This window comes from Sciurus carolinensis, chromosome 12 (assembly GCF_902686445.1).
Source record: "Sciurus carolinensis chromosome 12, mSciCar1.2, whole genome shotgun sequence".
NCBI classification, from domain to species: Eukaryota; Metazoa; Chordata; class Mammalia; order Rodentia; family Sciuridae; genus Sciurus; species Sciurus carolinensis.
In genome coordinates this window covers 62,140,256-62,152,525 of record NC_062224.1, presented here as the reverse complement: position 1 = coordinate 62,152,525, position 12,270 = coordinate 62,140,256, and the positions used below count along the sequence as shown (strand labels likewise).

Here is a 12,270-nt window from a genome sequence, read left to right as displayed (position 1 = left end):
ACTACATAAGGTCTAGCATGTAGCGGTTGAAAAACATGGAGTATGAATATTCTAAAAGCTCCTGAGAGACAGTAGCAAAGGGTATATAAGACCTAAGGTAAGGAAGAAGGTGTAGTTGAGTTTATGATGGAGTTTATAGTGTAATAAGACAAAAGAAACACTGCCATGATGGATGAGAAGTAACTTAAAAGGCATAGCCAGAAGGAAGCAGTATCCATCAAAATTCAGGTATAAATACCTGTTCACATAAGGAAGTTTAAACTGCCATTAAAAATGGGGACTGACGGAAAGATACCTGGAAAAGATACTCCATAAACCAAAGTACCAGCATACTGTCTATACAAGTGTAAAATATTTTCCATGCCCTCAAATGTCACCTTTTTTTTTCTTGCTCTTCCTTCTCTATTTTGTGGGATGCAACATACGTTGAAAAGAGATGGCAACACCTATTTAAGAGCTTGACAAACTCTACCATGGCATCCTCTTTAGACATGTTTCCCAGGGCCGCCCATTCTCTCCTATAAAGAATAATAAGAAAAGTTACCTCCCCTTAACAGAATAAGAACGTGATTTAATTTAAACCTAAATGTGAAAATTTTTCAATTATACCTAAAAGAATGATTCTAATTTAAGCAAAAGGTTCAAAACTTCCAAGTTTCAATGATCATGTATTGACTTAATAAATAATGCCACATACAATCCAAAATTTAACTTCATTGATATTAATTCCCATAAGATGAAAAGTTGTCTACCTTTTATTTTCCTTACATCATATTTTAGCTTTAACTGAACAAAATACTTAATGTATTCTTTTGTGGCAAACTCTATACATATCCCAGTAAGGGAATCAATTTCTATGTATCATAAAGGGCTGTTTTTAATATTATTTAGGAAGAGGCAATTGAAAATGTACTTGTCTTACGTTCATAATCAGATGAGAAAACATCAACAGTTAGACATAAACATCTCCAAGCCAAAAATATAATTTATATCTGAAGACTCCAGAAACTACAAGCAAAATGTTGCAGTCTTAAACTAACAAGACAGTTATTTGCATCTTAATCAAGTTACACTGCACCCTTTCCCAACATTGTTCTCATTACATTTACTATACAACAAAACAGCGTTACCTCCTGTCATTCCCCAACACATCAAAGAATCCAACTTCAGGACAAGTGTCTGGATTATATGGGCCCACAAGGACCTGCTTATGCAGTGCCACAAGTTTCAGTTTTTCTTCATAAGTTGGATGAAAGGCTTTGCCATCCTTTTCTGTAACAAAAAAGAAATACAAAGGAAACAATTAGTACCAACAAAATATATAATTCCCAGTACTATATATTGAAGCTTTGCTATGGTACGAGGAACTCTAAAATCAGACAGTTTGGTTAATTTTATTTATTTATTTAGTTTAGTTTTTTTTTTTTTTTTTTGGGGGGGGGGGGGGGGCGTGCTGGTACCAGGCGTTGAACTCAGGTACTCAACCACGGAGTCACATTCCCAGTCCTATTTGTATTTTATTTAGAGACAGGGTCTCACTAAACTGCTTAGTGCCTCACCATTGCTGAGACTGAACTTGCAATTCTCCTGCCTCAGCCTCCCAAACTGCTGGGATTATAGGCATGCACCCTGCAGGTTGGTTAATTTAAAATCTCATCTCACATTTCCAAGAGATTCCAGTTAACCTCTCAGTTTGTTCATTGAGAAAGTGAGGGTCAAACTGCTGCTTCAAAGGCAGTAGGATGTTATTTAACAATAACTATCACATCTTTTGCCTTCCTTCATATTATGGTTATCTCTGGCAAGCTTCCAACCAGACAATCAAGACTGAAACCAGCTCTAGGTATAGCAGCTCATACCTGTAATCCCAAGACTTGGAAGGATGAAGTTGGAGGACTACAAATTTTTAAGTTCAGCTTCTTCAACTTAGTTGAGACCCTGTCTCAAAATAAAAAAATAAAAAGGGCTAGGGTAATGTAGCTCAGTGGCAGAGCATCCGTGGGTTTAATCCCAGCACCAATAAATAAATGGATAAATAAAAAGACTAATTAATAAATTTAATTAAAAAAAAAAAAAAGAATGAAACCAAGTTTGACCTGGGAAGATTTAACCTCCACCAACATTCAAAAGCTGTATAAAACTGGGTGCTGGTAAAAATGGGAAATCTTTAAAGAATACTACTTCTTTGATAAAAAGAAACATTATTGGTTGATTCTAAGAAGAACGGATTACCAAATTTCAATAAAGGTAAAGTAGTATATACTGACAACACATTTAATTCATTTTTATAGGAGTGTCCAAAATAAAATCACTAGTAAGAAAAATAAGACATAAAATATGAACAGGAAACTTGAAAAAATACAAACGTTGACAATAAATATGCAAAAGGATATTCAATTTCACTAGTTAAGAAAAGAGAAATTTGCTGGGTATGGTGGTGCACACCTATAATCACAGCAGCTTGAGAGGCTAAGGCAGGAGGACTGTGAGTTCAAAGTCAGCCTCAGCAAAAGTGAGGCACTAAGCAACTTAGTGAGACCCTGTCTTTAAATAAAATACAAAATAGGGCTGGGGATGTGGCTTAGTGGTCAAGTGCGCCTGAGTTCATTCCCTGGCACCATCCCCCCACAAAAAAAAGAAAGAAAAAAACAGAAATTTAAAATTATGAGATACCAAGACTCCCTCCTTCCATCAGATAAAAAACAAAGGTAACTTTCAAAGTTGGTAAGAAGGGGACAAACAAGGACCCACTCTTGTATACTACTGTTGAAAGTATAAACTGTTAAAGTTATCCAGGTCAACAATTTGGTAATGTATTTCAAAATTATAAATATGCATTCCCTATGATCCAGTAATTTCAATTTTTATTACGTAGCCATAGCCTTGAAAAGCACTCCCAAATCTAGAAGGAAACAAATGTAAGAATTCACTGCAGCACTGTTACTAGAAACAAAATAAAAGTTCATCAATAGCAGCCCAGTGAAATAATGGGGTATATTCAGACCATGGTATAAATGAAGCAGTTACCATTATTAAGTGAAAAAAGGTAAGTAGCAGAAAACTACACATAATCATAGCACAAATGTATCTGATCAATTCTAAGTACTCTCTACACACACACTTTAACATCTCTAATGTGAGATTAGGGTTTACAATGTATATTTTATAGTTATAAATCGGCAGTTTTTATTTTCTTTTGCCCCCTTCACCCACCCTGGCAATGCTGAGGATCAAACTTAGAAAATTCAGGACATTGTACATGCTAGGGAAGTACTCTACCACTAAGCCACAGGCCCAGTCAGTTTTTTTTTTTTTTTTTTAAATTGTCCCTAAGATAAGTCTTAGAATTGATGAAGTATAAGCTGTTAGGCAAACCTAACATTACTGTAAATGCAAAGAAAAAGATGAGAACAGAAGAGGGAGGAAAAAGGAATTAGAAGTGGTTGTAGAGAATTGAAGTTTTCCTTGCAACATTTAATCTTTCAAAGGAAAATATCTAGAAGGACAAACTAAACAGTTAAGAAGTACTGCCTCTGGAAAGTGACTTGCAATATTGAAGGGTGGGAACTGAACAAGTTTCCCCATTTATATACCACATGAAAAATTTTTAAGCAGAAACTCATGTGATACTTAAGGGATTTTTTTTTTTTTTTCCCCTTTTTTGGTACTAGGGATTGAACCCAGGGGTTCCCAGTATCTTTTTTTTTTATATCAGGGATTGAACTCAGAGGCACTCAACCACCGAGCCACATCTCCAGTCCTATTTTGTATTTAATTAGAGACACGGTCTCACTGAGTTGCTTAGCACCTCACCATTGCTAAGGCTTTGAACTCTCGATTCTCCTGCCTCAGCCTCCCAAGATGCTGGGATTACAGGTGTATACCACTGCATCTGGCTCCAGTACCTTCTTATTTTTATTTTCATATAGAGTCCTGCTAAGTTGCTGAGACTGGCTTGAACTTGTGATTCTCCTGCCTCAGTCTCAGGCTGCACCACATCTAACAACCTGACAGCTTGGTCGTTTAAAAAATATTTTTTCAAGCCAGGGGTGTTGTTTGTATGTATGTATGTATGTATGTATGTATGTGCGTGTATTTATCTATATACATTTTTTTTTTTTTTGCAGTACTGGGGATTGAACAGGACACCCTGCCACTGAGCAACATCCCCAGTCCTTTTTATTTTCAGTTTATTTTGGGATAGGGTCTCACTAAATTGCCCAGGCTGGTTTCAAACTTGTAATCCTCCTGCCTCAGCCTCTTGATTTGCTGGGATTATAGATGTGTGCCACCACACCTAGCTGTGTATGTGTGTATCTGTATGTAAATAAAAATATGTGTGTATATGTGTGTGTGTGTGTGTGTGTGTGTATATATATATATATATATATAACAGAACAACTTGTAACAAAATTATATTGAGATAAAGGAAAGATTTTAGTTTACTTCTGACCAAAAAAAAAAAAAAAAAAGTAATAAAGTAGACTTGTTACAACTCCTTAGGTTAGGAGAGTAGTTCTGTTAAATTCCAGCACAGTATAAAGCAAAAGAGATTATAGTGTATGAAACCGAAATACACCTTGATGTTATCTTTTATATGAAAACCAACAAGCCTAAGAGAACTGTTCTTTATTTCATTCTCTTCCCATTGAAATCTCCCTGAAATACAACCTTGAAAATTTATAGCAACAAAAATGGTGTTACAACCGTTCCCTGCTACATTAATTTTTTTTGAAAAAGAAAAAAATATATTCAACAATGCAATGCTTGAATTCATTGAACAGACTATATAGCTATTAAAATGATTATTACAGGACCTTTGATAAGGCCAATTATAACACAGAGAACATACTGATAATGAATTAATTAAGTAGAATGGAAAATTATGTGCTATACTTTCCACAATATAAAATGCCTACAATGTGGACAGATATTCAGGGAGAATACAGAAAGATAAAATTTTTATAATTTGGGAAAGTGGATACACTTATAGATCATTCTTCTAAAAAACTGCAGCATTTTTCTTACAAAATAAACTAGACAGAATTCTATTCTAAGATGTTGTTGGGTTGTTAAAATATGTAAAGCAATAGTGGCTACAAACTGTACTTGTGCTACTTACCAAAAAGATTATCTCCAATTTCAAAAGCATTCATTCCATCCATCTTAATTTTAGACATATTAATGACCAAAGTTTCTTTTTTTCTTCTTCTTTTCATTTTTCTTAAAGTATTGGGTATTGAACTCAGAAGTGCTCTGCCACTGAGCTACATCTCTAGCTCTTTGTACTTTGAGACAGGCTCTAAGTTGCCCAGGCTGGCCTTGAACTTGCCATCCTCCTGATTCAATCTCCAGAGTTGCTGGGATTATAGGCATGTGTCATTGGTGCCTACTTTAGGTTTTTGTTGCTTAAAATAAAAAAGGCCTTCATCTATGTCATTTTATCTTAAATCTTATAAAAGAAAAAAGTGCCTGCTGGTGATTAAAGAAAAAAGATGTAGTAAGCCTGAAAACGATGAGGTTAGAATATTTTCACTTTTTCTTTGAAAAAACAGTATAAATTTGATGAAAATGGTTTTATTAACCTAAGTAAATGTCAATAAAATCAGGGCTAGGGATGTGGTTCAGTGATAGAGTGCTTGGCCCAGGTTCAATCCCCAAGCACTGCAAAAAGAAAAAATAAACAATATATATAAATAAGATAAAATCAGATGGAATCTTTATTCTCTGGAAGATCAATCACTTTTCAGATTGGCCAAGTGAAACAGCAATTTTCAAACATACATTTTTTTTTTGCAGTAGGGAGATGGTATGAGACGGACCAGTGGGTATAAAAATTTTTTCTTAATCGACAACCATCATAAAAGTTATTTGTAAAATAGCTTTTATAGTATTATACAAATAACCTTATAGTAGTCACAGGTTATAGTAGTCATATTTTTTAATAAGTAGTATAAGTACAAATGGTAGTCAGGGCTGTGGAGAATGTGTCCTTTTCCCATCAGATGATAAATTGCTTCATTTTAAGCATTTGGTGGTTCCAACTATGTGTAGTAGACTATGGAAATGGTACATACACAAGAGAACTACCCATCATATAGCAGGTGTTAGTTTAACCCTGAGCACCAAAATGTGACTCATCAATAGGAAGGGTAAGAGGTAGGTCTTGGGGATATTAAATTAACATATGCCTATTTTTATGACTGTCAAAATTAATGATGCCTTGCAAATTAGGAAAATAATTTTAAAAATTATGTTTGCAGTGTTAGTCCTGGTTAAGTATTCTCCTAAGGAATACACAAAACAGATTTGTCTACCACCATGACCCCCAGTGCTCAGCTACATGCTTTATTCACTGGCATTAGCCACCAAAACCAGGCCCAACACATCTCACTAAAGAAATCAACTTCACCTGTAATACCAGTGGTTCAGGAGGCTGAGACAGGAGGATCCAGAGTTCAAAGTCAGGCACAGCAAAAAGAAAGGTACTAAACAACTCAATGAGAACCCATCTCTGAATAAAATACCAAAATAGGACTGGGGATGTGGCTCAATGGTTGAATGCCCCTGAGTTCAATCCCCAGTATCAAAAAAAAAAAAAAAAGTAAAAAGAAAAAGAAAAGAAAAGAAAGAAATCAACTTAAGCAGGGCATCGTGGCACACATCAATCCTAGTGACGTGGGAGGCTGAGGCAGGAGGATTTCAAGTTTGAGGCCAGTCTCAGCAACTTAGCAGGACCCTAAGCAACTTCAGTAAGATTTTGTCTCAAAATACAAAATAAAAAGATCCACAGATGTGGCTCAGTTGGTAAGAACTACAGGATTCAAATCCCTCATACAAAAAAAAAAAAAAGAAAAAAAGAAAAGAAAAGAAAGAAAGAAGAAAGAAGAAAGGAGGAGGAGGAGGGGGAGGAGGGGGGAGGAGGAGGAGGAGGAGGAAAATCAACTTATCAACTTCATGGGTCAATTTGTGACAATGAGCAAAACTGTACCTCCACCCTTGTGAATTATATTGGTATTTTCAGTGAATCTTTTATATTTTATACACTTACTAGTTTTAAGGATCAATCTATAATCTTTCCTTTAAACTTTGTTACTGAATTTTCAAATTAATCATTATTATTCTACTTCAGAATCAAATTTGTCTTAAAAAAATTCAAGAAAAAGAAAACATGGTAAATGTTAAGACCAATAATTATTTTGGAAAGAATGGATTACAGATTAATTGTATTTTCTCTATTCATTTTTTTTATTTTTCCAAATTTTCTTCAATAAACATATACATAACCCCTTTTTTCATTCAAAAACACTTTTTTCTTTTTTAACGTACTTTTAAAAAGTCAAAGTGTGGCTGGGGATGTAGCTCATTGGAAGAGTGTATACTAGCACGAATAAGGACCTGGTCCAATTCCCAGGACCTCCCCCCGCCCAAAAAAAAAAAAAGTCAAATCAATGTCTTCAGCCTTTGGGACAAAGTGAAAAGATTAATTATTCTCCCGCAGAATATACAAAACCCAGGAGGCTATGCTAATCCCGACCACCTTTATTATGTAGCATGTGTCCTAACTACAAACAGACAGAAAAATGAAAATGCTTTACCATCTAAATTGCTTGGCAAATTTTAGTATTACCAAAAAGAAAAAAAAAAGTTTTCTTCTCTTTTTTCAGATGGCTCTAGTTCACACATCACAATGGTTTGTTTAGACTTTTTAAAATTAGATAAGAGTTAATTATTGCAAAGTAATTTAGTTCAATCAATTCTGGAACTCTACTTTCTATGGCAACCAAAAATAAACATAAAATATGCTTGTAAAGAAGTTACAGAGCTATTTTTCAGATGCCATAGTGAAAATGTCCTTATTCTAATGAGAAAGAAGTACTTCTGTTACCTTAAGAAGCATGAATGCAAATCTAGCCCTTCTCAACTGAACTGAGATCACTAGCTGACATGTGTCCAGCAACAACCATAACAAAGTCCACTTCCATTTCTATAAAACTGAAAACCAATAATAGGTTAAAAATCTGTTTTACCTAACGGAGACTGACCAAAGCCCCTAGAGGCTGGTAAACTAGCCCAACTCCTCCCACAGCTCCACTGAGCTGCATTCCCAGCCCCCACAGCTAATTTTTTTTTTTTTTTTATGACACCTACAAGTTAAAAATGATCTTTACCTTTTTAAAAGGGTTATAAAAAGACGAAAAGCAAAAACAAAACAAAGCGTATGCAACACTAACCATACCATGTATGATCCTCGAGCCCTAAAGTGTTTACTACCTGGCCTGTTACAAGAAAAGTTTGTTAACCCTAGACTACAGGAAGAAGCAAATTCAAAGGACCAAAATTATTTCCAGGAAGTTTAAAAAACACAAATATAATTAAAAGGTTAGAAAACATGCAAATAAAACTTCCAGTTAAAGATATCCTGAACACACACAATTATCTCTTATCCTCAATGAAATCCCACTAAAAGAAATAAATAAGCCAATTTAGAGAACCCTGAAAATGTTCAGAAACCAAAGGCACCAAATTCTTTTAAAACTGGAATTTGTTTTAAAGTTTATATAAGAAGCAAAGAGCCACTATCCCTCCCATTATGTATAATAACCCAAAAGGGCAAATGGTTACTTTGTCCCAACTTCTGCAGAGGACTCTATATTTGCTAGAGAAAAACAAAACATTCCCAGTCTAGACTTTGGTGCCCAAACAATCAAATGTGACAGTAAAACACACAAATTTTTAGAAAGGCATGGTTTAAAAAACTGTAACCTCCATGTACTCTCCTCTCAAGAAGCTACTAGGGGCATGCATTTCCAGTGTATGCATAGTAAATAGCAATGATTCAGGTAAAAAGGAGTTCAAAAGAACAGAAAGGTAACAGTAATCAGTTTCCAAGAAGACAGAAGTGCAGTAGAAAACTAAGACTAATTAACTAATTTAGGCAAAAAATACATGTCTTTTCTTTTTAACAGATTTTTTTAAAAATTTTTTTTTAGTTGTAGATGGACCTTTATTTTTATTTATCTGTATGTGGTGCTGAGACTTGAACCCAGTGCTACAGATCTTAATTGGCTTTACTTTTTAAAAATATTTTTTAGTTGTAGGCAGACACAATATCTTTATTTTTTTATTTTTATGTGGTGCTGAGGATGGAACACAGTGCCTGGCATGTGCTAGGCAAGCACTCTACCACTGAGCTATAACCCAAGCCCTTGGTTTTATTTTTGATTCTAGAGTCAGAAGTATGTTCTGATATTTTAAAAATAAATTAATTAATTAAGTTAACCTGAGGACAAAGAAAACAAGTAACTGCCTCCACACAAAAAACAAGTTTGTTCAAGAACCAAAATGCAATCAAACTATATGTTCTGTTCCAGCTATGAATAATATAAACAGCCAACACTAATTCAAACATAATTAATTATAAAGTATGATATAAAGTTAGGACACACAAAATTTTGTCCTATGACCCTTCCTTTCTTTTACTGGGGACTGAACCCAGAGATATTTAACCACTGAATGTCCCTAACCAGTTGTTTTTAAATTTTGAGAGAGGGTCTTACTAAGTCGCTTGGGGTCTCACAAAGTTGCTGAGCTGGCCTTGAACTTGTGATCCTCCTGCCTCAGCCTCCGGAGTTGCTGGGATTATAGGTGTATGCCCCCATACCCAATAGAAAATAGACTTTAAATAAAATCCATCCCTTATTAAAATTCATATTAACATAAAAACACATCTTCCCATTTCTGAATTGAGAAAAAGCCTAAAATTCACAAATTCTTATACTATTTAAAAGAAAAGAATAATACAGTACCATATCCCTGACTCAACGAATATGAAACACTTTGGAAATTACTTAGCATGTGCTAAATAATAAAAGTTTAAGATTTCCTCCCCATTAATTTAACACACCCACAATCAATTTTTGGCAACTCCTCCTTTTTAACAAATGCAGCTGCCAATTGTCAGGTACTGTTAAGAAAATGTGTATATATGTGCCTGTGTATATACGTATAATTTTTTATAATTCTTACAATCACCATTTGAGAAATGAAGGCACAAAATGTTTAAACAATTAAACAGCTGAGAGAGGAAAAACTCCCCATGTAGTATTGACTCCAATGCTCACCTTCTAAATACTGAGTCACTGTGGCTCTCAATAGTGATAAAAGTAAACATCTTTCTGGGTGTTGGCTATACAATGAGGTGTCCACTTCATGGAAGTTCAGGAAGCTATACACTTGGAATCTGTACTTTTCTGCATGTATGATACAGGAAAGGTCTCAAATTTCAAATCATTTACATTAAAAAAATACGCACAAAGTCAGGGGCAGTGGTGCACACCTGTAATCTCACTGACTAGGGAGGCTGAGGAAGGAGAAGAGCCAAGTTCAAGACCAGACTCAGCACCTTAAAAGGCTCTACACAACTTCATGAGACCATTTCAAAATGAAAAATGAATAGGGATGGAGATGTAACTTAGTGGTAAAGAATTCCTGGGTTCAACTTCCCATATGAAATACACATACACCTCTCTGAGTTCAACCAATGAAAAATTTCAGTTCATCTCAAATTTAATATGAACCTGGTGGCTATAATATTTTATCTTGCAACTATCTCTTAGGTCTATACATCTTCCTGTACACACTTATGTCTAAAAGTAAAGACAATAAATAAATAAGGGGGAAATAAATAAATCCAAAATTTAAAATAGCTTCATAGCTTCAAGCAAACTTGAAATTATCTGAGGCTAATCCTCCTAAGTCTAGGAGGTCCATGCTAATTTTGTATAAGTTACAAATAAATAAATGATAGCTGTTGTACAGTATTTTAAAACTTTCATAAGGAAAGTTCTTACAGATGCAAATACTTAAAGACCACATGAAATGGAACCATTTCAACTGCCCTTATGATCCTATTGTTAATATATAATTCTCTGCTAGAGTACAGTACTATAGGTAACATAACAATATAATCAACAGCAAAGCTAGCAGAAACACACTATCCCATAAAGAAACTGAGCTGATGTTTAAAAAATTAATTAATTAATTAAGTTAACCTGAGGACAAAGAAAACAAGTAACTGCCTCCACACAAAAAACAAGTTTGTTCAAGAACCAAAATGCAATCAAACTATATGTCTGTCCCAGCTATGAATAATATAAACAGCCAACACTAATTCAAACATAATTAATAATAAACCAAGTCTAAGATTTAAGTCCTTCCAGATCCAACTTAGCCTTTTTTATATCATACCCTCAAAAACACTCCCCACTCCTAGACACCTCCCTAGATATATCTACTGAAATAATGACCAATCCAGTTAGCAATGAACATCCACCCCTTTTGCTCAGATTATTGTTCTTTAAATGACATTTTCCACTCAAAGGAACCATATCCCCCAAGAAACAGCCAATTCCTCGAGGCAAGACATGTGTAAGATAACCCTGGAACATCTCATACCACAAAGCAAGGAAGCTATAGAAAATTATTAGAGTCCTGCCAAAGGAAGTCCAGAACCAATTTTAAAATTCTATAACACTACTGGGTGCAATGGCACAAACCTGTAACAGCTTGGGACGCTGAGGCAGGAGGATCCCAAGTTTGAGGCCAGGCTCAGCAACTTAGCAAGACCCTATCTCAAAATAAAATATAAAAAGGGCTAAGTATGGGGCTGGGGAGATAGCTCAGTTGGTAAAGCGCTTGCCTTACAAGCACAGGGCTCTGGGTTCGATCCCCAGAACTGCAAAAAAAAAAAAAAAAGGGTAAGTATGTAGCTCAGAGCTCAGTGATTAAGCATTCCTGGGTTCAATCCCTGGTACTCAAAAAAAAAAAAAAAAAAAAAAAAAAAAAAAGTACAACACACACACACCTGTAATCCCAGCTATTTGGGAGACTGAGGCAGGAAGATTCCAAGTTCCAGGACAGCCTCAGCAACTTGGTAAGACCCTGTCTCGAAAAAAAAATGAAAAGGGATAGGGGTGTAGCTCAATAAAAGGGTGCTTGACTACCATGCATGAGGTCCTGGGTTCAAGCTCCAGTACTGCAAATAAAAAAAGAAAGAAAGGCAATACAATTTACCACTTGCCCAAGATGGTATAATTTGAGCATCAATAAGAATTACCAAGAAGAAAAAGTAAATAAAAATCACATGTGTAAGGGTATGAGTATATCATGACATTAAAAAAAAAGTAACTTTTTGAGGCTGCTAGGGGGAAAATTCACTAATTTGAAAACTAGTAAATAGAGGGAAACAAGTATTTATCTTTCCTATTT

General features: G+C 34.9%; 1 protein-coding gene across 1 annotated transcript in view; it reads right to left on the bottom strand.

Annotated features, from left to right (window-relative positions):
* Positions 1 to 12,270, bottom strand: part of Acbd3 (acyl-CoA binding domain containing 3) — a 33,198-nt gene that overhangs the window by 14,773 nt on the left and 6,155 nt on the right. The window contains exons 2-3 of the mRNA XM_047521530.1: positions 1,131 to 1,272; positions 378 to 518 (exon numbers count right to left, since the gene is read on the bottom strand). Of these exons, the coding sequence (XP_047377486.1) occupies positions 378 to 518; positions 1,131 to 1,272 (283 nt within the window). The remainder of the gene's footprint in view (positions 1 to 377; positions 519 to 1,130; positions 1,273 to 12,270) is intronic.